Source organism: Bombina bombina, chromosome 7, assembly GCF_027579735.1.
Source record: "Bombina bombina isolate aBomBom1 chromosome 7, aBomBom1.pri, whole genome shotgun sequence".
NCBI classification, from domain to species: domain Eukaryota; kingdom Metazoa; phylum Chordata; class Amphibia; order Anura; family Bombinatoridae; genus Bombina; species Bombina bombina.
In genome coordinates, this window is record NC_069505.1 from 1,702,697 (window position 1) to 1,729,944 (window position 27,248).

Sequence of the window (27,248 nt, forward strand, 5' to 3'; positions counted from 1 at the left end):
GGTATTTAAGGGTTTACCTGCGTTTGTTATCTTATGCCTGGTTTTCTTCTGTGAATTGCTGCATGTGACCAAGGCTCCAGTGGGAGCTGAAACGTTATGCTACTTTGGCATTAAAGGAAGGTGTTTTTTCTAATCTTGTGTGCTGGCTTTCTTTGCGGGGGACTATACGGATCATCACCAGGTCTTGTCCTTGTGCAATACATATCCTTGTATCTATTTACTGGCCGTGCACTGAGTGGTTACAATGTTGGCGAGTGCTGATCTTTTTTGTTATTATATACATACACACACATACACACACATACATACACAGATGCAGAAAAAGTGGCACACACTACTGTAGCAACTACCCGGTGCACTGCAAGTAGGAGTATTACATGTAGGTAAGTTATCCAAATACACACTCAGCCTCAGTGTTTGAAGGTATCCGGAAAGAAGCAGGCAACACAGGAAATTCAATCAAAGAAAAAAAAGGCTTTATTCCAATCCTTGGAAAAACAGCAGGGCCTTAAGCCATAATGTTTCGGTCTACACCTAGACCTTTATCAAATGGAGCCCATCTCTCACATGGGCTCCATTTGATAAAGGTCTAGGTGTAGACCAAAATACATACATACATACAGACACACACTAAAAAATGCCCATAACATAATAGCTATATTGTGTCTATATGTTAATATAGGATATTTACCAATAAACACTCATACACAGCCAAACCAGCACTGAAATATCAGCATATCAGCAGAGGTTTAAGGAACAGGAGCATATTGTAGAGCCATAGAGGGAGGCAAAAGACAAGTCCATGCGACCAATTATGTAAGGTTTATGAAAAAATATCCCATTTGGTGAATAAAGAATCCCAAACCGTACCCATATACATCCCTCTGACAAGCACTGTACTCTGAGGGGAATCCAGGCCTCAATAGAGACTGAAAACACCTCTCTCAGAAGAATCAAATGCACATCTTCATTCTTCAAGTAGAGACTGAGGTATGTGTGAGGTGTTTTATAGGGCTCTTGAGGTTTGGGAATATTTGCCTCCTACTAGTGGTAGATCAGAGTAGTTCCCAGAAGTAATGGATTGCAGACTCTCACCACCTGTAAAAAACAACACATTTTTAAAAATAGGTAACATAGTATCTGTAAACAAGGCAATTCTACATACCTCAATTTTGTCGGTTTTGGCATCTCCCCAGTAAAGTTTACCCTCTTGTAGGTCCAGGGCCAACCCATTGGGCCAACCTAAGGAAGAGTTGACCAGCACCATTCTCTCTGAGCCATCAAGGTAAGCACATTCAATTTTTGGGCTTTCTCCCCAGTCTGTCCAGTACATATAGCTACAGAACAAAGGAAATAACATTTTAGAATCTCAATACTAATATGTGTTAAAGTAACAGAAAATAAACAAAACAGAGAAATTCAATATGGGATGTAACTGCATTTCATGATTTTGTTTCTAAACTTTAACACTATTGCTGTAACATAAACCAATTAAACAAACGTTGGTAAATTCCCCAAGAAGATACTAAAATGTAATATTTTAAATTATCTTTGTACAATATAAACAGAGCTAATACTATAAAACCATTACAAGTGTCACCACAGAACAAACCATTATTTACAAGTCTCTTTACAAAAATAAATAAATAGAATAACTTGGCCTAAAGGGAACTAATAAATCCGTACCTAGACCATCCAGCAAAAAATTCAACAAATTTGGTAATTCTTAGACTCACATAACTTTTCAGACTTTGTGATAAATGTGTCTTGTAACAGGCTTTCTGGCCTGAAACAAAGTGCCTATTCACTTGATACAAAATCTTCTTTGAGATCTGGCATTTAATTGCCAAGCCATCAAAAAGAAAGATTTGAGATCTAGATGAAAGGAGACCTTAAGAGTAAAGGTCCTTAAGAGGAAGACACCAAGGCTGGATAAAGAACCTGTGAGGCCATGCCAAGTTAATTGGAATAAATGAGTACCTTTCCTGTTTTATCCTAGATAGAAAAAAGGGTGGAAAGATGTAAATCAGATTGAATGACCATGGAATCACTAGTGCATCTATAAGAGTCGGTGTGGATCTCAAGATCACAATACTGAGGTAGATTGTACTCCAAGTGAGAGGCCATGAGGTCTATGTCTGACCTTCCCCAACAATTCAAAATCTGGTTGGATACCTCCTGATTCAAAGACCATTTGCTGGGGTGGACATACTGAGAAATGAGGAAGTCCAGAACTCAAATATCCTCAACCGCAATGTAAAATTCCACAAATCAGACAATTATGGCATTCTGCAAGTCAAAATGCAGGCTACCTCTTTAAATACAGCCTTGATGATTGATGTAAGCCACTGTTGCGACATTGAATGAAACCTCAGAAGATACTCCTGTAATAACAGGGGCTAACTCTGGAAATCACTGAAGAATTTGGTAACTTTGCCTCCTGGAAAAAACAAAATTCATGCTTACCTGATAAATGAATTTCTTTCATAGTGGTGAGAGTCTAAAAGGCAATACTAGTTTGATTTAACTCCTGGCCAGTAGGAGGAGGCAGAGATTCCCAAAACTTAAAAAGTACTTAATCCCTCCTACATCTCTGGTATGCTAGTCTTGTGTATAGCCAAGCAAGGAGAAGAAGAAAGGTAGGAAAAATGAGGTGCAAACTAGAACTGCTGCCAGAAAAAATATGTACATAAATTTAGAGAAAATGGGCACGTCTTGTGAACTCTCACTATCATGAAATAAATCAGGTAAGAATAAATTATATTTTTCTTCCATAAGGTGGTGAGAGTCCATGAGCCATTACTCCTGGGAACTAATACCCATTTTGACAGGCAAGAACCTAATATTGACACTGCTGCCTGGAGAAATTCCCTACAAAAGGCTACTTCAGAAAAAGCAAAACAATAAAAATGGTAGAATTTAGCAAAGGAATGTAAGGATTACCTTGCAAATTTGTTCAATAGAAGCCCTATTTTTTTAAAGCCCAGGAAGTGCAAAATAATCTAGTAAAAAGTAAATTTATGCTTACCTGATAAATTAATTTCTTCTCCAATATGACGAGTCCACGGATTTCATCCATACTTGTGGGATTTATCCTCCTGCTAACAGGAAGTGGCAAAGAGCAGAGCTGCATATATAGCTCCTCCCTTCCCTCCACCTCCAGTCATTCCACCGAAGTTAGGAAGAGAAAGGAAAAGCCAAAGGTGCAGAGTTGACTGAAGTTTAGAAAAAATATAATATAATCTAAACCTGTCTTAAAAATGACAGGGTGGGCCGTGGACTCGTCATATCGTAGAAGAAATTAATTTATCAGGTAAGCATAAATTTACTTTTCTTCTACAAGATATGGCAAGTCCACGGATTTCATCCTTACTTGTGGGATACAATACCAAAGCTACAGGACACGGATGAAAGGGAGGGACAAGACAGGAACCTAAACGGAAGGCACCACTGCTTGAAAACCTTTTCTCCCAAAACCAGCCTCAGAAGAAGCAAAAGTATCAAATTTGGAAAATTTGGAAAAAGTGTGAAGAGACGACCAAGTTGCAGCCTTGCAAATCTGTTCAACAGAAGCATCGTTTTTAAATGCCCATGAGGAAGCCACAGCCCTAGTAGAATGAGCCGTAATTATTTCAGGAGGCTGCTGTCCAGCAGTCTCATATGCCAGACGGATGATACTCTTCAGTCAAAAAGAAAGGGAGGTAGCCGTAGCTTTCTGACCCCTACGCTTTCCAGAAAAAACAATGGATAATGAAGATGATTGACGGAAATCCTTAGTCGCCTGCAAGTAAAACTTCAGGGCACGTACCACATCCAGGTTATGCAACATACGCTCCTTCTTAGAAGAAGGGTTAGAACATAATGAAGGAACAATGATTTCCTGATTAATATTCTTATTAGAAACAACCTTAGGAAGGTACCCAGGTTTGGTACGTAAAACCACCTTATCAGAATGGAAGATAAGGCGAATCACATTGTAATGCTGAAAGCTCAGAAACTCTTCGAGCAGAAGAAATAGCAACCAAAAACAAAACTTTCCAAGATAACAACTTAATATCTATGGAATGCATGGGTTCAAATGGAACCCCTTGAAGAACATTAAGAACTAAATTCAAGCTCCAGGGTGGAGCAATTGGTCTAAACAAAGGCTTAAGCTTGGTTAGAGCCTGACAAAAAGACTGAACGTCTGAAACATCTGCCAAACGTTTGTGTAGCAAAATTGACAAAGCAGAAATGTGTCCCTTTAAGGAACTCGCTGATAATCCTTTCTCCAATCCTTCTTGGAGAAAAGACAGAATCCTAACTTTACTCCATGAGTAGCCCTTGGATTCACACCAAAAAAGATATGTACGCCATATCTTATGATAGATCTTTCTGGTGACAGGCTTACGTGCCTGAATCAAAGTATCGATGACCGAATCAGATAAATCCCGCTTAGATAAAATCAAGCGCTCAATCTCCAAGCAGTCAGCTACAGAGAAATTAGATTTGGATGTTGGAAAGGACCTTGAATGAGAAGGTCCTGTCTCACTGGAAGTTTCCACGGAGACAGAGAGGACATGTCCACTAGATCTGCATACCAAGTCCTGCATGGCCAGGCAGGCGCAATTAGAATTACTGAAGCTCTTGCCTGTTTGATCCGAGCAATCACCCAGGGAAAGAGAGGAAACGGTGGAAACACATAAGCTAGGTTGAACGACCAAGGCACTGCCTAGACATCTATCAGTTCGGCCTGAGGATCCCTCAACCTGGATCCGTATCTTGGGAGCTTGGCATTCTGTCGAGATGCCATCAGATCCAATTTCCGGTCTGCCCCATCGGAGAATCAGTGAGGCAAATACCTCCGGATGGAGTTCCCACTCCCCCGGATGAAAAGCCTGTCGACTTAAAAAGTCCGCTTCCCAGTTGTCCACTCCTGGGATATAGATTGCTGACAGATAACAAGAGTGGGCCTCCGCCCATCAAATTATCTTGGATACTTCTGTCATCACTAAGGAACTCCTCGTTCCTCCCTGATGATTGATGTAAGCCACAGTCGTGATGTTGTCCGACTGGAATCTGATGAATTTGGCCGAAGCCAACTAAGGCCATGCCTGAAGCGCATTGAATATTGCTCTCAATTCCAGAATCCATACACCCTGAGCCTTCAGGGAATTCCAGACTGCATCCCAGCCTAGTAGACTGGCGTCCGTTGTCACTATCACCCACGAGGGTCTACGGAAACACGTCCCTTGAGACAGATGATCCGGCGACAACCACCAAAGAAGAGAGTTTCTGGTCTCTTGGTCCAGATTTATCGGAGGAGATAAATTTGCATAGTCCCCATTCCACTGTCCGAGCATGCACAGTTGCAGTGGTCTGAGATGAAACCGAGCAAACGGAATGATATCCATTGCCGCCACCATCAATCCAATTACCTCCATACACTGAGCCACTGATGGCCGAGGATTTGACTGAAGGGCTCGGCATGTATTTAAAATTTTTGGCTTTCTGACCTCCGTCAGAAAAATCTTCATGGCTATAGAATCTATCAGAGTTCCCAAGAAGGGAACCCTTGTCTGTGGAATTAGTGAACTCTTTTCTAGATTCACCTTCCATCCGTGAGTTCTCAGAAAGGACAACACAGTGTCTGTATGAGACTTTGTTACATGATAAGTCGACGCCTGAATCAAAATATCGTCCAGATAAGTCGCCACTGCTATGCCCTGCGGCCTGAGAACCGCCAGAAGGGACCCTAGAACCTTTGTGAAGATCCTGGGTGCTGTGGCCAACCCGTAGGGAAGAGCCACAAACTGAAAATGTTTGTCAAGGAAGGCAAACTTTAGGAACTAATGATGCTCCTTGTGGATATGAAGGTATGCATCCTTCAAGTCCACGGTAGTCATATATTGACCCTCCTGGATCAATGGTAGAATTGTTCGAATAGTCTCCATCTTGAAGGAGAAACTTGTTTAGACTCTTGAGATCTAAAATGGGTCTGAACGTTCCCTCTTTTTTGGGAACCACAAAAAGATTTGAGTAAAACCCCTGCCCCTGTTCCAGTCGTGGAACGGGACAAATTACTCCCATAGTAGAGAGGTCTTTTACACAACGTAAGAACGCCTCTCTTTTTATCTGGTCTACAGACAATCGTGAAAGAAGAAATATCCCTCTTGGGAGAAAACTTTTGACTTCCAGTTGATACCCGGGGGTCATGATTTCCAGTGCCCAGGGGTCCTGAACATCTCTTGCCCAAGCTTGGGCAAAGAAAGAAAGTCTTCCCCCTACTAGATCCGGTCCCGGTTTCGGGGGCCGCCCCTTCATGCTGTCTTGGTAGTAGCAGTGGGCTTCTTGGGTTTGCTTACCCTTGTTCCAAGCCTGGTTGGGTCTCAAGACGGACTTGACCTGAGCAAAATCCCCTTCCTGTTTTGTGGAGGAAGATGAAGAAGAGGGTACTCCTTTAAAGTTCCGAAAGGAACAAAAATTATTTTGTTTACCCCTCATCTTAACAGACTTACCCTGAGGTAGAAGATGACCTTTACCTCCACTAATGTCAGAAATGATTTCCTTCAACTCAGGCCCGAATAGGGTCTTACCCTTGAAAGGAATAGCCAAGAGCTTTGACTTAGATGACACATCAGCAGACCACGATTTTAATCATAACGCTCTACGCGCCAAAATGGCAAATCCTGCATTTTTAGCCGTCAACTTAGCAATTTGAAAGGCGGCATCTGTGATAAAAGAATTAGCTAGCTTGAGAGCCTTAATTCTATCTAAAATATCCTCTAAAGGGGTCTTTAAGAGACTCTTCTAAGGCATCAAACCAGAAAGCCGCTGCAGTAGAAACTGGAACAATGCAGGCTGTCGGTTGTAAAAGAAAACCCTGATGAATAAATAACTTCTTCAGAAGACCCTCTAATTTCTTATCCATAGGGTCTTTGAAAGCACAGTTGTCCTCAATAGGAATAGTTGTACGCTTAGCCAGGGTAGATATAGCTCCCTCCACCTTAGGGACAGTCTGCCAAGAGTCCTGAATGGTGTCTGATATGGGATACATTTTCTTAAAATTAGGAGGAGGAGAGAACGGTATACCCGGTCTGTCCCACTCCTTCTTGATAATCTCCGAGATTCTCTTGGGAACCGGAAAAACATCAGTGCAAGCCGGAACTTCCAGATATTTGTCCATTTTACACAATTTCACTGGTGGTACCATAATAGGGTCACAGTCATCCAGTGTCGCTAAGACCTCCCAAAGTAAAAGGCGGAGGTGTTCCAGCTTAAATTTAAAGGACATGACATCCGAATCTGTCTGAGGTAACACACTTCCCGATTCCGAAAGTTCTCCCTCAGACAAAAGTTCCCTGACCCCCAACTCAGATCCCTGTGAGGGCACATCGGAAAAAGCCAACAAGGCATCAGAGGACTCAGTATTCACATTGATTCCTGTCCTACTGTGTTTACCCTGTAACACTGGTAACTTAGATAATACCTCTGTAAGGGTAGTTGACATAACTGCAGCCATATCCTGCAGAGTAAAAGAATTAGACGCGGTTGAGGAATCCAGCGTCGCTTGGGTGGGAGTTAAAGTTTGTGACACTTGGGGAGAATTAGACGGCATATCCTGATTCTCTTCAGACTGAGAATCATCCTTAGGCACACTTTCTTTACATAAAATATGTTTTTTACATTGTAAGGCCCTTTCAATACAAGAGGTACACAAAGCAAAAGGGGGTTCCAAAATGGCCTCTAAACACATAGAACAAGGAGTTTCCTCAAATTCAGACATGTTAAACAGACTAGCAATAGCCACAAAAGTCGTTTTTAAACTTATTTATTGATTCAAAGAATTTTCAGAAAAAAATGTACTACACCTTTAAATAATAAAGTGCAACAATTTTTCTGTACTGCACCAAAAACAATTTTTAGCACTAAAAAATTATACTTAACAGTTCAAATTTGCCAAATATTATTGCACCATTTGAGAAAAAGCTAAATCCCTCTTTAAAAAGAGTCATCTTACTTTGTAAATAAACTTTAAACAACAATAACAGCCCCTGCACCTTGCCACAGCTCTGCTGTGGCGCCTACCTGCCCCCAGGATACTCAAGATTGATTCAATAACGATCCGGTGACTGAATTTCAACTTAAGGTACCACCGGAGCTAGTGTCTGCTGCCTTCTAGTGAGGAGAAAACTGTGCGTCTGAGCGTGCGAAAACATAATTTATGTAAGAACTTACCTGATAAATTAATTTCTTTCATATTGGCAAGAGTCCATGAGCTAGTGACATATGGGATATACAATCCTACCAGGAGGGGCAAAGTTTCCCAAACCTCAAAATGCCTATAAATACACCCCTCACCACACCCACAATTCAGTTTAACGAATAGCCAAGCAGTGGGGTGATAAAGAAAGGAGTAGAAAGCATCAACAAAGGAAATTTGGAAATAATTGTGCTTTATACAAAAAAATCATAACCACCATAAAAAGGGTGGGCCTCATGGACTCTTGCCAATATGAAAGAAATGAATTTATCAGGTAAGTTCTTACATAAATTATGTTTTCTTTCATGTAATTGGCAAGAGTCCATGAGCTAGTGACATATGGGATATCAATACCCAAGATGTGGAGTCTTCCACTCAAGAGTCATTAGAGAGGGAGGGAATAAAACAAAAACAGTCATATTCCGCTGAGAAAATAATCCACAACCCAAAAATAAGTTATTTTCACTTTTGAAAGAAAAAAAACTTAAATCAAAAAGCAGAAGAATCAAACTGAAACAGCTGCCTGAAGTACTTTTCTACCAAAAACTGCTTCTGAAGAAGCAAATACATCAAAATGGTAGAATTTAGTAAATGTATGCAAAGAGGACCAAGTGGCTGCTTTGCAAATCTGATCAACTGAAGCTTCATTCTTAAAAGCCCATGAAGTAGAGACTGATCTAGTAGAATGAGTTGAAATTCTCTGAGGCGGGGTTTGACCCGACTCCAAATAAGCTTGATGAATCAAAAGTTTCAACCAAGAAGCCAAGGAAATAGCAGAAGCTTTCTGACCTTTCCTAGGACCAGAAAATAAAACAAATAGACTAGAAGTCTTCCTGAAATTTTTAGTAGCTTTCACATAATATTTCAAAGCTCTTACCACATCCAAAGAATTTAAGGATCTCTCCAAAGAATTCTTAGGATTAGGACATAAAGAAGGGACAACAATTTCTCTACTAATGTTGTTAGAATTCACAACCTTAGGTAAAAATTGAAAAGAAGTCCGCAAAACTGCCTTATCCTGATGAAAAATCAGAAAAGGAGACTCACAAGAAAGAGCAGATAGCTCAGAAACTCTTCTAGCAGAAGAGATAGCCAAAAGGAACAATAGTTTCCAAGAAAGTAGTTTAATGTCCAAAGAATGCATAGGTTCAAATGGAGGAGCCTGTAAAGCCCTCAGAACCAAATTAAGACTCCAAGGAGGAGAAATTGACTTAATGACAGGCTTAATACGAACTAAAGCCTGTACAAAACAGTGTATATCAGGAAGTATAGCAATTTTTCTGTGAAATAAAACAGAAAGAGCAGAGATTTGTCCTTTCAAGGAACTTGCAGACAAACCCTTATCCAAACCATCCTGAAGAAACTGCAAAATTCTAGGAATTCGAAAAAAATGCCAGGAGAATTTATGAGAAGAACACCATGAAATGTAAGTCTTCCAAACTCTATAATAAATCTTTCTAGAGACAGATTTATGAGCTTGCAACATAGTATTAATCACTGAATCAGAGAAACCTCTATGACTCAGAACTAAGCGTTCAATTTCCATACCTTCAAATTTAATGATTTGAGATCCTGATGGAAAAACGGACCTTGAGATAGTAGGTCCGGCCGTAACGGAAGTGGCCAAGGCGGGCAACTGGACATCCGAACCAGATCCGCATACCAAAACCTGTGTGGCCATGCTGGAGCCACCAGCAACACAAAAGACTGTTCCATGATGATTTTGGAAATCACCCTTGGAAGGAGAACTAGAGGCGGGAAGATGTAAGCAGGTTGATAACACCAAGGAAGTGTCAGCGCATCCACTGCTTCCGCCTGAACATCCCTGGACCTGGACAGGTATCTGGGAAGTTTATTGTTTAGATGAGAGGCCATGAGATCTATCTCTGGAAGCCCCCACATCTGAACAATCTGAGAAAACACATCTGGATGGAGAGACCACTCCCTTGGATGTAAAGTCTGGCGGCTGAGATAATCCGCCTCCCAATTGTCTACAACTGGGATATGCACCGCAGAGATTAGACAGGAGCTGGATTCCGCCAAAGCAAGTGTCCGAGATACTTCTTTCATAGCTTGGGGACTGTGAGTCCCACCCTGATGATTGACATAAGCCACAGTTGTGATATTGTCTGTCTGAAAACAAATGAACGGTTCTCTTTGTAGTAGAGGCCAGAACTGAAGAGCCCTGAGAATTGCACGGAGTTCTAAAATATTTATTGGTAATCTCGCCTCTTGAGATTTCCAAACCCCTTGTGCTGTCAGAGACCCCCAAACAGCTCCCCAACCTGAAAGACTCGCATCTGTTGTGATCACAGTCCAGGTTGGGCGAACAAAAGAAGCCCCTTGAACCATGTCAGAGAGTGACGTACATTGGGATTCAAGGATATTAATTGTGATATCTTTGTATAATCCCTGCACCATTGATTCAGCATACAAAGCTGTAGAGGTCTCATATGAAAACGAGCAAAGGGGATTGCGTCCGATGCTGCAGTCATGAGACCTAAAACTTCCATGCACATAGCCACTGAAGGGAATGACTGAGACTGAAGGAGCCGACATGCTGCAACCAATTTTAAACATCTTGTCTGTTAGAGACAGAGTCATGGACACTGAATCTATCTGGAAGCCTAAAAAGGTGACCCTTGTCTGAGGAATCAAGAAACTTTTTGGTAAATTGATCCTCCAACCATGTTTCCAAAGAAACAACACTAGTTGATTCGTGTGAGATTCTGCAGTATGTAAAGACTGAGCTAGTACCAAGATATCGTCCAAATAAGGAAACACCGCAATACCCTGTTCTCTGATTACAGATAGTAGGGCACCCAGAACCTTTGAAAAGATTCTTGGAGCTGTTGCTAGGCCAAATGGAAGAGCAACAAATTGGTAATGCTTGTCTAGAAAAGAGAATCTCAGAAACTGATAGTGTTCTGGATGAATCGGAATATGACGGTATGCATCCTGCAAGTCTATTGTGGACATATAATGTCCTTGCTGAACAAAAGGCAGAATAGTCCTTATAGTCACCATCTTGAAAGTTGGTACTCTTACATAACGATTCAAAATTTTCAGATCCAGAACTGGTCTGAACAAATTTTCTTTCTTTGGTACAATGAATAGGTTTGAATAAAACCCCAAACCTTGTTCCTGAGGAGGAACTGGCATGATCACCCCTGAAGATTCCAGGTCTGAAACACACTTCAGAAAAGCCTGAGCTTTTACTGGATTTACAGGAATGTGTGAGAGAAAAAATCTTCTCACAGGAGGTCTTACTTTGAATCCTATTCGATACCCTTGAGAGACAATGCTCTGAATCCAATGATTTTGGACAGATTTTATCCAAAAATCCTTGAAAAGCCTTAATCTGCCCCCTACCAGCTGAGCTGGAATGAGGGCCGCACCTTCATGCGGACTTAGGGGCAGACTTTGGTTTCCTAAATGGCTTGGATTTATTCCAATTTGAGGAAGGCTTCCAACTGGAAGCAGATTCCTTGGGAGGAGGATTGAGTTTTTGTTCCTTATTCTGACGAAAGGAACGAAAACGGTTAGAAGCCTTAGATTTACCCTTAGGTTTTTCTATCCTGAGGCAAAAAAACTCCTTTTCCTCCAGTGATAGTTGAAATAATAGAATCCAACTGAGAACCAAATAAATTATTACCTTGGAAAGAAAGAGATAGTAATCTAGATTTAGATGTCATATCAGCATTCCAAGATTTAAGCCACAAAGCTCTTCTAGCTAATACAGCTAAAGACATGGATCCAACATCAATTTTGATAATATCAAAAATGGCATCACAAATAAAATGATTAGCATGTTGCAGTAAGTGAACAATGCTAGATATGTCAGAATCCAATTCATGTTGCGCTAAATTTTCCAACCAGAAAGTTGATGCAGCCGCAACATCACCCAAAGAAATAGCAGGTCTGAGAAGATGACCTGAATATAAATAGGCCTTCCTTAGATAAGATTGAAGCTTCCTATCTAAAGGATCCTTAAAGGAAGTGCTATATTCCATAGGAATAGTGGTACGTTTAGCAAGAGTAGAAATAGCCCCATCAACTTTGGGGATCTTTTCCCAAAACTCTATAGATTTTGCTGGTAAAGGATACAATCTCTTAAACCTTGAAAAAAGGAATAAAGGAAGTACCTGGCTTATTCCATTCCCTAGAAATCATATCAGAAATAGCCTCAGGAATGGGAAAAACACCTGGAGAAACCACAGGAGGTTTAAAAACAGCATTTAAACGTTTATTAGACTGAACGTTAATAGGACTGGTTACCTCAATATCCAAAGTAATTAACACTTCTTTTAATAAAGAACGCATATACTCTATTTTAAATAAATAATTAGATTTGTCAGTGTCAATGTCTGAGGAAGGATCTTCTGAATCAGATAGATACTCATCAGAAGAGGATACATTATTATTTGGTGGTCATTTGAAATTTCATCAGCTAAATGAGAAGTTTTAAAAGACCTTTTACGTTTATTAGAAGGTGGAAATGCAGACAAAGCCTTCATAATAGATTCAGAAACAAATTCTTTAAAATTTACAGGTATATCATGCACATTAGAAGTTGAAGGAACTGCAACTGGCAATGTACTATTACTGATAGAAACACTATCTGCATGTAAAAGTTTATCATGACAACTATTACAAATGACATTCGGTGGAATAATTTCTACAATTTTACAACAAATGCACTTAGCTTTGGTAGAACCGATGTCAGGCAGCAATGTTCCAGCAGAAACTTCAGAGACAGGATCAGATTGGGACATCTTGCTCAATGTAAGAGAAAAAACATAAAGCAAAATTATTTATTTCCTTAAATGACAGTTTCAGGAATGGGAAAAAATGCAAAAGCATAGGCCTCTTGATAGAAAAGAAAGCAGGAGGCAAACAACAATGGGGTATAGAAATAATGAAGAAAAATTGGCGCCAAGTATGACGCACAGCGTAACGTAAACTTTTTTCGACGCAAAAAATTACTGGAAATGACACACTTGCGTCACTAATGACGCCACCGTGTGAAAGGTCTCGATGTCACGTATGACGCCGGAAATGACAAAGTTGCGTCAAAAACGTAATTTCCCGCGCCAAAAAAAAATCGTGCCAAAAATGACCGGAAATGACACACTTGCGTCACTAATGACACCACCGTGTGAAAGGTCTCGACGTCACGTATGACGCCGGAAATGACGAAGTTGCGTCAAAAACGTAATTTCCCGCGCCAAAAAAATCACGCCAAAAATGATGCAATAAAGTCTTACATTTGACGCACCCGCGGGCCTAATACCCACAAAATGCAAAAAGTAGTCAAACTGAAAAAGACTAAACCCCAGGTAAGAAACAAATTTCTTAAAGTGTTTATATTCCCAAATATGAAACTGACAGTCTGCAGAAGGAAATACATGAACCTGACTCATGGCAAATATAAGTACAATACATATATTTAGAACTTTATATAATTTGCATAAAGTGCCAAACCATAGCTGAGAGTGTCTTAAGTAAATGAAAACATACTTACCCAAAGACACCCATCCACATATAGTAGATAGCCAAACCAGTACTAAAACAGTTCTTTGGTAGAGGTAATGGTAAATTTGAGAGTATATTGTCGATCTGAAAAGGGAGGTAGGAGATGAATCTCTACGACCGATAACAGAGAACCCATGAAAAAGATCCCCGTTAGGGAAATCATCGTATTCAATAGGTGATACTCCCTTCACGTCCCTCTGACATTCGCTGTACTCTGAGAGGAATCGGGCTTCAACAATGCTGAGAAGCGCATATCAATGTAGAAATCTTAGCACAAACTTACTTCACCACCTCCATAGGAGGCAAAGTTTGTAAAACTGAATTGTGGGTGTGGTGAGGGGTGTATTTATAGGCATTTTGAGGTTTGGGAAACTTTGCCCCTTCTGGTAGGATTGTATATCCCATATGTCACTAGCTCATGGACTCTTGCAAATTACATGAAAGAAATAGGCCCCGCTCACCGTGGGCATCGCATTAACTGTCTCCATAACCGCATGGGAAGCGGTTTTAATAAGCCATGTGGTCCCCTAATGTCTACACACACTCAAATCGTTATGCAAATTATTAAATATAGAAAGTGTCACAGCTGCCTCTCCCAGTGTCAAGCCCCTATTGAGTTACATATTCGTAGTAATCAATATGTATAAACCAGTAATTTCAGTACCACCATAATCCATATAGGTCTACTGCTTACCCCTTCCCTTACAGGGAATAATGTTATAACAAGTCTCCTCAGAAATAAAGGACTGAACACACCTCAATGCTGCTTGTAGCATGACACCGTTCTCCACACTGAAGATTTCTCTTGCACTACCTTCAGAAGCTCTGTGGGAACCAGACTGGATCTGCTAAGATCATCAACCTCAGGGCAGAAAAAAGATCTCTTCATTCCTCTTGGGAATCCATGGGGTAAACAGGGTGTACACTGAACTATGGAAGAAGAAACAGTACTGGCCAACTAACTGTTCGCACTTCTCACAGGTGCGGACTTAGGGAGGAAAACAAGGGCTATGGGTTAGTTAGTGGCGCCTGAGGCCGACTGTCAAAAGATAAATATATATGACCAGTTTAAATATAAGTGATCAAAATGTGTGTTACTATGCTCGTTATCACTTGAAGGTAGCAATATCAGGTTGACCATAAGTGTACTTAGAAGCCAAAAATTGGAAAGTAATGTGTCTAAAACCTACAAAATGAGCCTGAATAGATGAAAATACAAATACATTAAAAGTAAAAACAATTTAATAATAAATATATATATATATATATATATATATATATATATATATATATATATATATATGATAACAACACAATATTAGAATAACGTTGACACCGGTGTCTTCAATATTAAATGATAAGAACATACATGAATAAAATTCCAATGTAGAGAGACAAAGCTAAATTAACTCACATTTGTCTACTCAATAAATAACAATCATAAATCCTGCGGCTTAATTTCAGCACGTAGAAAGAACAGGTTATGGGAGTATATTTTTAGTGGTATCCTCTAGTAAGGAGCTGTATGGTTGAACGTCTACACGTTTCAGCTGTTAAGCCTTTATCAAGGCTTAACCCTTTATCAAGGCTTAACAGCTGAAACGTGTAGACGTTCAACCATACAGCTCCTTACTAGAGGATACCACTAAAAATATACTCCCATAACCTATTCTTTCTACGTGCTAAAATTGCACATACTGAAGCGGTAGGAGTATCAACTTACAGGCTTCCATTTTCCAAAAGTGTGCGCACTTCAACGGTCCTGCACTGGTTGGATCCGACACACTGACAGTTCCAACAGAGGAAGCAAGTGAGTAAGGCGAGGACGCTGAAAAAACAGTGAGTAAATTCACAAGCTCTGTGTTGAAAGCTTCAAACAATGTCATTGTAACCCTAGTATTGACTTTTGGAAACCGAAGAATCATACAAATTACCCGGCTAAGAAATACCCTTGTACCCATGTTACATTAAAAGTTTGATATTTGATTATATTCCTGAACAAAAACTTTTACCCAGATTTATGCATCGCTGTTTTTTTATAAGGCCATCTAAATTCAAGCGGTCATCCACACTGAAGGGGTCAACATTATCTTATATGATCACAAATTTATTAATCTCTGGATAACATCGAAAAAATCGTATATGAACTTTAAATTGCAGATGCACATCCTATGATTGTAGTTTATGAAATGTCAACTAAATCAGCCACATTGAATCACATCAAGTCAGTCCGATACTAATAGTATACATTGTAACATTTGGCAACATTTTTCACATAAGCCTTATTAAGCCGCAGGATTTCTGATTGCTATTTATTGAGTAGACAAATGTGAGTTAATTTAGCTTTGTCTCTCTACATTGGAATTTTATTCATGTATGTTCTTATTTAATATTGAAGACACCCATATATATATATATATATATTTATTTATTATTAAATTGTTTTTACTTTTAATGTATTTGTATTTTCATCTATTCAGGCTCATTTTGTAGGTTTTAGACACATTACTTCTTTCCAATTTTTGGCTTCTAAGCACACTTATGGTCAACCTGATATTGCTACCTTCAAGTGAGAACGAGCATAGTAACACACATTTTGATCACTTATATTTAATCTGGTCATATATATTTATCTTTTGACAGTCAGCCTCAGGCGCCACTAACTAACCCATAGCCCTTGGGAATCCAGACTGACTATTTCTCCCTGAGGAAAATAGTACTCACCGGTACCATTTTAAAATAAAAAATGTCTTGATTGAAGAATCTAAAACTAACACCTCACTTTACCTCTTCCTATCACTAACACAGGCAAAGAGAATGACTGAGGGTGGAGGGGAAGGAAGGGACTATATATACAGCTCTGCTGTGGTGCTCTTTGCCACTTCCTGATAGCAGGAGGATAAATCCCACAAGTAAGGATGAAATCCGTGGACTCGTCATATCTTACAGTTGAAAAGGGGCAGTAGTGCATTTTTTTTTTTTTTGGGGGGGGGGGGATTATGCAGTCTCCAAGTAAACCTTGTGAATCAGGAGCTTTAGCCAAGAAGCTTAAGCAATGTCTGTGGCATATTGGCTTTTGTGTGAATCCGAGAAAAGAACATACAAATTAGAGGATTGTTTAACACCCTTTGAAGCTTATAAGTAGAATTGTAAAGCTTGTCCTACAAATTCGCCCATTTACGGGTGCACAATAAATAACCAGCCACTACAAGAGGCTGGTTATTGCTACCCTGAGCTCGCTGTAGCAAATAGCACTTCAAAAACTAACCAGAAATCAAATCTCTGGTTAATGTTCTATATGCCCCAATTGCCCCCAAAATAAAGTAATTCTTTTTTATATAATAAGTAGCTTTTTTTCAAATAAAAAATAACTGTGGACTTTTTATTTGGAAGCAAACAAGAGCTCCACTCCAAAAACTGCCTTTTTTTTTTAAGGCTTCTATTCAATTCCCCACTGCCTACATCTTGCTGGGTGACCTCGTCTTGGTTATCACCAGCCGAAATTTAAACAGTGTAGGGCGCACCATCTGCCCTAGCCCCCCGGTCGCCACAACAGGAGCTTTGCACTTCACGTAGCCTGAAACCCAGGCGAGAAGGAGCCACATAAGTGCAGCAATATCTACAGGCTGCATAGAGAGAATGTTGTGGGACATCAGTGGTGCAGTAAGAGATTACCCCGATGCCCGACACCAACAAAGAGGCGCCCACTAAGTCAACGGATTGAAATCCACACAACCGCATAAAGCTCCGGAACGCAGAATATAACAGCCTGACAAAGCACTCTGTTCCCCCCATAACATTATATAACCGTATTTTCACACGCCAGTCTTAACAAGGTGCACTGAAGTGACATTAATCTTACTGCATATAAGTGTGTTGGCGCTTAAACCCCCTTGCATATTCGCAGGCTGTGCTGGGGAACTCAGTGTCGCATCAGTTTTCTTTTTCTTATTATTTTTGTTCAGCTCTCACCTCCCCACTGAACTGACACAGTGAATGAAATGACAGCTCACTAAGCAGGGAACCCTTACACTATACTGGGCACAGAGTTTATAAAGACTCAGAGTGCTCATTCCACTTATTAATAGGGTTACAAAACTGTTAACTGGTGATTGGAACTCAGCAAAGAAAAGTAAAGACCGTGCCTGACAGCATAACGTTACCCTAACTTTAATACCCTGGGATAATTCTGGACTCTTTTTCCAGCATTGTTTTGATAGATCATACTTTTCCCTAGATGGCTTGAGGGTAATTATTGTGAAGTAGATATTTTACTCACCACGCTAAGTATCAGAAGCTGAGCGACAGTGAGAGGGGTGGACAAATCTGGAAGAACAGCTCAGAAAGCTATACTAGACATAACTCACTTCAGGCTGGCTAATCACTTTATATCCCCTATACAAGTAGCTTTGAGGGGTTGTGTGTCCTGGATACTCAAAACTCTTTAGGCATCTATCACACCTCACATGTTCAGTTTGCTTTTCTTTTTTCAAATTCTGAAGGCAGTGGTAACCCTCTGTATTTAATTGTCTGCCCTTTTGCATTACTGTAATTGTCCATGAAAGTGGACAAATATTTTCAGAAACTGTCGCCTATTGCCAAAGATAATATGAGCTATAAAACAAAGGCATACTGCCGAAGAACATGCTGAAAATCACCAGATAATGGAACTTCCATCTACACACGTGGGAGACCATTCATCTCTACTGCAGGAGCTTAAATCATTTTTTGTCCCTAAAATGTATTAACTGCAAGCTGGGGTGGATACTTTAACAAGCGAGGTTCGCCAGTTTTCCTCTCACCTTAATGCAGCAGAAACCAGTGTATCTGAGGTGGAACGCAGGCAAACAACCTTTAGATACCTCGATTAGACAACTCTGCAAAGAGAACCAACATTTACAAGACTGTGTAGATGACCTGGAGAACAGGAGCAGGCAAAACAACCTGCATATAGTAGCTGTGCCAGAATCAGTAAAAGGAAAGGATCTATTGGAGTTTACTGCTCTGACATTCCCTAGGTGGCTTGGGTTGTCCCCAGACATCCTACCCATTGATGTAGTGCGGGCTCATCGGGGTGGGCCCTGAGTGTACTTTGGAACATGCCAGAATAATGCCTGAATTTTCAGGAAAAAAATAAAATTCTTAGGGCCTCCAGAGAACATAAATAAGTATCCTATGAGGGTTATAGCTTACTGCTCTTCCAGGATTACTCAGCTGAAGTCACCAAACAAAGAAAATAATTTGCCCTGCTGTGTTCCTGTCTCCATGAGCAGGGCCGTCAAGTAAGCTTCGCCTTCAAACAGCATCGGGAACCAAGATCTCCCACTCCCCTAAAGCCTTGCAAAGCTACCTTGCCACAGAAGAACAACAAGCCCCCACTTCAAACTCTGCTTATGTAATTTGTGTGGCACTTTTATCTTATGTTGGCCTTTTAAATGGCTATGAAAGCTTTTTTTCCCAATTTTTCTCCTTCTCTTTTTCACCTGCTTGCTGATTGAATCATCTCAGGGAAGTGCAGGAATCACTTATTATACTTAAAATTATACGATGGTGATCTAACCACCAAGTCAGAGAAAGTCGAACATTGGGATTTAAGGATATTGTGATATCCTTGTATAATCCCTGCACCATTGGTTCAGCATACAAAGCTGGAGAGGTCTCAAACGAGCAAAGGGGATCACGTCCGATGCTGCAGTCATGAGACCTAACCATGCACATAGCTACTGAAGGGAATGACTGAGACTGAAGGTTTCAACAGGCTGCAACCAATTTCAAACGTCTCTTGTCTGTTAGAGACAAAGTCATGGACACTGAATCTATCTGGAAACCTAAAAAGGTTACCCTTGTCTGAGGAATCAAAGAACTTTTTGGTAAATTGATCCTCCAACCATGTCTTCAAAGAAACAACACTAGTTGATTTGTGTGAGATTCTGCAGAACGTAAAGAATGAGTGAGTACCAAGATATCGTCCAAATAAGGAAATACTGCAATACCCCACTCTCTGATTACAGAGAGTAGGGCACCTAGAACCTTTGAAAAGATTCTTGGAGCTGTCGCTAGGCCAAAAAGAAGAGCAACAAATTGGTAATGCTTGTCTAGAAAAGAGAATTTCAGGAACTGATAGTGATCTGGATGAATCAGAATATGAAGATATGCATCCTGTAAGTCAATTATGGACATATAATGCCCTTGCTGAACAAAAAGGCAGAATAGTCCTTATAGTCACCATTTTGAAAGTTGGTACTCTTACATATCGATTCAAAATCTTTAGATCCAAAACCGGTCTGAATGAATTTTCTTTCTTTGGGACAATGAATAGATTTGAATAAAACCCCAGACCCTGTTCCTGAAACAGAACTGGAATGATTGCCCCTGATAACTCCAGGTCTGAAACACACTTCAGAAAAGCCTGAGCCTTTACTGGGTTTACCGGAATGCGTGAGAGAAAAAAATCTTCTCACAGGCGGTCTTACTCTGAATCCTATTCTGTACCCCAGAGAGACAATACTCTGAATCCAATGATTTTGGACCAAATTGATCCAAACATCTTTGAAAAATGTTTAATCTGCACCCTACCAGCTGAGATGGAATGAGGGCCGCACCTTCATGCCGACTTGGGGGCTGGTTTTGATCTCTTAAATGGCTTGGATTTATTCCAATTTGAAGAAGGCTTCCAATTGGAAGCAGATTCCTTGGGGGAAGGATTAGGTTTTTGTTCCTTATTTTGTCGAAAGGAACAAAAATGGTTAAAAGCTTTAGATTTGCCCTTAGGTTTTTTATCCTGAGGCAAAAAAACTCCTTTCCCCCCAGTAACAGTTGAAATTATTGAATCCAATTGAGAACCAAATAAGAAGAAAGAGATAGCAATCTGGACTTAGAAGTCATATCAGCATTCCAAGATTTGAGCCACAAAGCTCTTCTAGCTAAAATAGCTAAAGACATAGATTTAACATCAATTTTGATATAAAAAATGGCATCACAAATGAAATTATTAGCATGTTGAATAAACTTAACAATGCTAGACAAATCATGATCCGATACTTGTTGCGCTAAAGTATCCAACCAAAAAGTTGAAGCAGCCGCAACATCAGCCAAAGAAATTACAGGCCTAAGAAGATGACCTGAATATAAATAAGCTTTCCTTAGATAAGATTCAAGTTTCCTATCTAAAGGATATTTAAAAGAAGTACTATCTTCCATAGGAACTTTAAAGGAACAGCTGTCCTAAATAGGAATAGTGGTCCTCTTGGTTAGAGTGGAAACTGCTCCCTCCACCTTAGGAACCATCTGTCAATATTCCTTAATAGAATCAGCAATAGGAAACATTTTCCTAAAAATTGAAGAAGGGGAAAAGGAATCCTAGGCTTCTCCCATTCTTGTGCAAAAATATCTGAAACATGATCTGGTATAGAAAAAACTTCCACCGAGAAAGGGACATCAAAAAAACATTAAGTTTACTAGATTTCTTAGGAATAACCATGACTGACCCCTCAGAGTCATCCAAGGTGGCCAAAACCTCCTTGAGTAACAAGCTTAAACCTAAAGGAAAAAACCTCAGGTTCAGAAGAAGGATTTACACTATCAGAATCCAAGATCTCACCCTCAGATGCCACTGAAGTATCTTCCTCCTCAGACTTACGAGAAGAAACACTAGACACAATTGCAACAGAATTACAAACCTTATACATCCTCTTGCGCTTCCCCTGTAACATAGGAAAAGCAGACAAAGCCTCAGATACTGCCGAGGATATATGGGTAGCCATATCCTGCAAGGAAAAACCAACCTGAGATGAAACGCATGGCACTGCAGAAGATTGGGACGTATGAGGAGAAAGCTGCGGATTAGCCTGAACAGGAGACTCCTGAACAACATCCGCCCTAGAAAATGAAAGCTCAGAATCAAAAAGTCTATGCTTGTAATGTAATGTTCTCTCGATACAAGAGGAACAAAAAGGAATAGCAGGCTCAACATTAGAATTTAAACATAGAGAACAAGCAACAGCTCGCAGCTCTTGGTCCATCTTATTCCAAAGGAAAAAGCCTTAATCAATAAAAAATTATAAGTTCAAATCAGAATTTTAATGAAACAAAAAGATATTACTGTCCCTTTAAACACTTTTTTTTTCCTTTTTTTTTTAAACTAGAAAATACTTAAATAAACTGCACAATAAATCTTGCAGCAACAATTTTTGACAAAATTAATGCAAAAAGAGACAAACGTTATAGTCCCTGAAATTTAGACAGAAACTTAAATATAAACAGAGCAACGGCCCCACAAAAAAAACAACAGGCAACCTCCGAACCTCAGCAAGCTCTGCTGAGATTCCTACCTGACCTCCTTGCTGCCGGAAACAAAGTCATAAAATGATCAGGGGACCCCCATAGAGCCGCACCGGAGAGAACGCTGAACCACCTCTGAGGAGCTATGCAACATAACTGCAACATCCAGGAACAACAGGAAACGGCTAAAAGGGCGCCAAAAATGTCCTTGCTATCTCAGATAAGCCTGCCTATTGTGGGCGTGGCCTAACAAACCTCCCAGTAGCCATTAATACACAAACAAAAACATTTACACCAAAGTGAAAACATAATAAACTGAGCCAAACGTCCCCAGTGCCTGCAAAACTGCCATACAATAAACCATTAACCTAGAAGGCTGAATGTCAAAGTTCCAAATTCTCCTATATCAAAACAGGGAAAGAAATAGGCACTTACCTCAAAAATCTGTCCGGCAGCAGGACAGCTCACTTGGTATGAGAGGGGCTTCCTAACTCACATTAACCGGTGGAAAAAAGAAAAGGCTGAGTAAACTTACTCAAACTTTCAACCAAAGGCAGCATGAAATTATTTGGAGGCCCAGTGGGGTTTATACCCCACAAGTTTCCAAATGCTTAAAAGCCACCACTTGCTCTACTGAAGAGAATGACCGATTACGGCTAAACCCCAAAGAAAACCAGAGCAAACTTGCTCTGCTTAAAAAATGCACTCTTGATTGAAGAATCAGACTATCTTTACACCTCCTTGCAACTGATACAAGCAAAGAGAATGACTAGGGATTGTTGGTAGGGGGAGTTGTATTTAACAGCTTTTGCTGTGGTGATCTTTGCCTCCTCCTGCTGGTCAGGAGTAATATTCCCAATAGTAATTAAGATGATCCGTGGACTCACCATGCCATTAGAAAGAAAGACAAGATCTCTGTATGAGAGTTTTCCTGTTGAAAAGACGGTGCCTAAACAAGAATGTCATCCAGATATGGCAACACTGCAATGCCCCGAGACTGGATTACCTCCACCAGAGCCCCCAGGACCTTTGAGAAAATTCTGGAAACTGTGGCAAGGCCAAATGAAAGAGTCACAAACTGAAAGTGCTTGTCTAGAAAAGCGAATCTTAGAAACTTGTGATGATCGCTGTGGATGGGAACATGAAGGTACACATCCTTTGGGTCTATGGTTGTCATGAACTGACCCTCTTGAACCAATTGAAGAATGGAACGTATAGTCTATCTTGAAGGACGGTACTCTGAGTAACTTGTTTAAACTCTTTTGGTCTAAAATGGGTCTGAAAGTCCCCTCTTTCTTTGGAACTAAAAACAGATTTGAATAAAATCCTAGACCCTCTTCTTGCGGTGGAACTGGAACTATAACTCCCAGGGCAAAATTTAAGAATGCTGCTCTCTTTATCTGGTCTACAGATAATCTTGAGAGAAGAAAACTGCCTCTGGGAGGAAAAGTCTTGAATTCTATCTTGTACACCCCTGAGATACAAGGTCTGGGACATCTCGTTTCCAAGCCTGAGAAAATTGAGAAAGCCTGCCCTTTACTAGATCCATTTCTGGATCGGGGGCCGACCCTTCATGTTGATTTGGAGTCAGCCGCAGATTTCTTAGACAGTTTCCCCTTGTTCCAAGACTGACCAGACTTCCAGGAAGACTTGGATAGCACTGAGGGCCTCAGGCACCCCCATTTTTAACTGCACGGTAAAGTCTAATGGTAAAAGGCTCCCTCCAGATAGAGGATCAGGTGTGCTACGGGAAGCTGCATATGATGAGGGAGATGATTGATGGGTATGCACCTCACAGGATGGTGAGTCCTCAGAGGTGGATGGCTCAGTGATACTAAAGGGGTTAACCTTCTTACACCTAAAAACTTTGTCAAGGCATGTGGAACATAGTTGAGAGGGCAGGCATACAAAGGCCTCCTCACAATATAAACAGGTATTACTATTTGGAATAGAGGAAGAACCCTTAAGAATATCAGAATCCTCCATAGTTTAAGCTAATGACAGTAGGACATAGAATAAAACAATATTTTTATTTCTCACAAAAATGGCACCTTTATACTCCGAATTGCTGGGGCACTCACCACCTCCTAGACCCAGACAATACAGAAAAAAAGTGTCTTCTCTGACAGCCAGCTCAATCAGGAAAGAGGAAATGAAAGTGAGACCACTCCCGGTCATGTGGTGAACAAGGCAGGACCGCCCTGCTATGAGAAAAAGTGTGCCAAGCTACAAGCTGTGCAGCGTTCAAAGTGAAAGTAAAAACCTGTGTGTTCCAGCCACATAAACAGCCTATGAGCCCAATAAAATCTCTCACATAAAGCATCATAAAATCAAAGCAACACATTTGATTAATCCCCCTCAGGAGATATTAACCCATTATTCTATTAAGATAAAAGGAGCCGTGGGGGCGTAACCAACAGCCAAAACAACAAGACACATGTAAGGAGAGCTCCTGGCTCTATCTTAACTTTTGAAGGCTTATTATACAGATTTTGCCTAAAATATTGTATATCACTAGATACTTCGAAATATCTTGATGGCATCTTGAAAGTGGGGAAAATTTTAAACAAATCTACGGACTGCCTAAATTCATCAGTTAATCTACGGAGCTACTGCTATTGTGTGAGGGGCCATGTGCGTTGCTGGAACTATTGCGTGACATCCTTCATGGTCTTAAAGGGACACTGTAACCAAATTTTTTCTTTAGTGATTCAGATAGAGCATGACATTTTAAGCAACTTTCTAATTTACTCCTATTATCAAATTTTCTTCATTCTCTTGGAATCTTTATTTGAAATGCAAGAATGTAAGTTTAAATGCCGGCCCATTTTTGTGAACAACCTAGGTTGTCCTTGCTGATTGGTGGATAAATTCATCCACCAATCAAAAACTGCTGTCCAGAGTACTGAACCAAGAAAAAAGCTTAGATGCCTTCTTTTTTATATAAAGATAGCAAGAGAATGAAGAAAAATTGATAATATGAGTAAATTAGAAAGTTGCTTAAAATTGCATGCTCTATCTGAATCACAAAAGAAACATTTTTGGTTCAGTGTCCCTTTAAATGAGAAGGGGATAGAAAAATCTGTATTTTACAATCTTCCACACTGGTTGATTCATGCTGAATAATCATATCATGGCATCTGCGGTATACATCATCAGGGAGCTGAGCTGCCTCCTAGATGAACACACGCTACAAATGGTGCTACAACCTGACATAGCAGGTTCTGCAGAGCAAGCTTTTTCTACTTACAACGCTTTGGGGCCTTGGCGCTTAACAGTAATCTGGAACAGGAGTGTGAAAGAACCGGAACTTGGTTTCATATCGCCCACAATAGAGGGTGAGGAGATTGTGATTACAGGTGCCACAAAAAGCTCTGTCAATCTTTTATGGATTGGTGAAAGCAGCATTGTTGTCGCCCGACCAGTATCTACATTAGACCAGGCAAATAGGAGCGATATACTCGCTGACAAGCTTCTTCATGACCCAGGAATGACCCAGAGACTCTACTTAGCTCCACATTCCGGTGTGGGGTGAAAAAATAAATACAAAAAACATTTTACACGCTACTGCATTATAACTCACTTAGGCTATAAATCTGCAGTGGTGTTCTATACAATAAAAGGTATCCTGGGGTGTCAAAACTGTTCTAACTTATACACATCTCGCTACAGACTAGAATATTTCCGATGGTCATATAGACTTGATGCTTTGGTCTTTTATTTTCTTAGGCTGCCGAATCCTGTTATAGTTGTTTTGTTACGCAATCTACTGGGTACTGCATACTGATTCTTATATCCTAAATTTATAAGCCCGCCACAAATAATATTACCACTCAGAGAGGTTTAATTAGCCCCAGAATGTCCCTGCCCCTGAACCTATTATCTTTCCTACTCTTGCTGGTTTATGACTCAAAACATATTTTCTTAACTGGCCTTTGTGTCAATATTTAACTGCCTCAGTTCCAGGAGCGATTCTGTTATCTTGGTCAATATTGTTAGGGCATAATATGTTTAAAGGTGCCTCACATGTTTGTCAATAGCGGAGTATAATATTTTGAAATGTCTATATTATCACAGGTACCCATTTCTGGTATAGGGCTAAAACAATCATAAATTGCGGTATTGTGGGGTTTTGTATTTTGTTGTTGCATAGCCCAAGTTACCCTTCTATTACTAAGCCTTTGTTTCCCTATTCCAGTGACACTAGCTACAGGAATGGTCTATTGTTTTTGTTGGTACAGCAATGCTGTTATTACTAAACTGATTGATCATAGCTGGGAAATGATGTAATCTCTATATGCAGTTGTTACACAGTGCCTACATTACCTACAACCAGAGAGAAATGACCCTACTGTCAAGGTATTTAAATGTCACACTACTATTTACCATAGATATAAACTATTGCTTTTTACCACATAGCCATGCCCTACATACCAAAGAGCTTGGGGATAGTAGCATCGCTCTAATATACTAATAACTTACTATGTCAATCCTCAGACAAAAATGTAATTTATGCTTACCTGATAAATTCATTTCTCCTGTAGTGTAGTCAGTCCACGGGTCATCCATTACTTATGGGATTATATCTCCTCCCTAACAGGAAGTGCAAGAGGATCACCCAAGCAGAGCTGCTATATAGCTCCTCCCCTCTACGTCATACCCAGTCATTCGACCGAAAACCAAACGAGAAAGGAGAAAACTATAGGGTGCAGTGGTGACTGGAGTTTAATTTAAAATTTAGACCTGCCGTAAAAAACAGGGCGGGCCATGGACTGACTACACTACAGGAGAAATGAATTTATCAGGTAAGCATAAATTATATTTTCTCCTGTTAAGTGTAGTCAGTCCACGGGTCATCCATTACTTATGGGATACCAATACCAAAGCTAAAAGTACACGGATGATGGGAGGGACAGGCAGGATCTTTACACGGAAGGAACCACTGCCTGTAGAACCTTTCTCCCAAAAACAGCCTCCGAAGAAGCAAAAGTGTCAAATTTGTAAAATTTTGAAAAAGTGTGAAGTGAAGACCAAGTTGCAGCCTTGCAAATCTGTTCAACAGAGGCCTCATTCTTAAAGGCCCAAGTGGAAGCCACAGCTCTAGTAGAATGAGCCAAAATCCTTTCAGGAGGCTGCTGTCCAGCAGTCTCATAGGCTAAACGTATTATGCTACGAAGCCAGAAAGAGAGAG

At 40.2% G+C, this 27,248-nt stretch overlaps 1 protein-coding gene across 1 annotated transcript in view; it reads right to left on the reverse strand.

Moving 5' to 3' along the window:
• Positions 1–27,248, reverse strand: part of LOC128635700 (low-density lipoprotein receptor-related protein 5) — a 1,026,620-nt gene that overhangs the window by 569,541 nt on the left and 429,831 nt on the right. Inside the window, exon 6 of the mRNA XM_053688826.1 lies at positions 1,166–1,337. Within this exon, the coding sequence (XP_053544801.1) occupies positions 1,166–1,337 (172 nt within the window). The remainder of the gene's footprint in view (positions 1–1,165; positions 1,338–27,248) is intronic.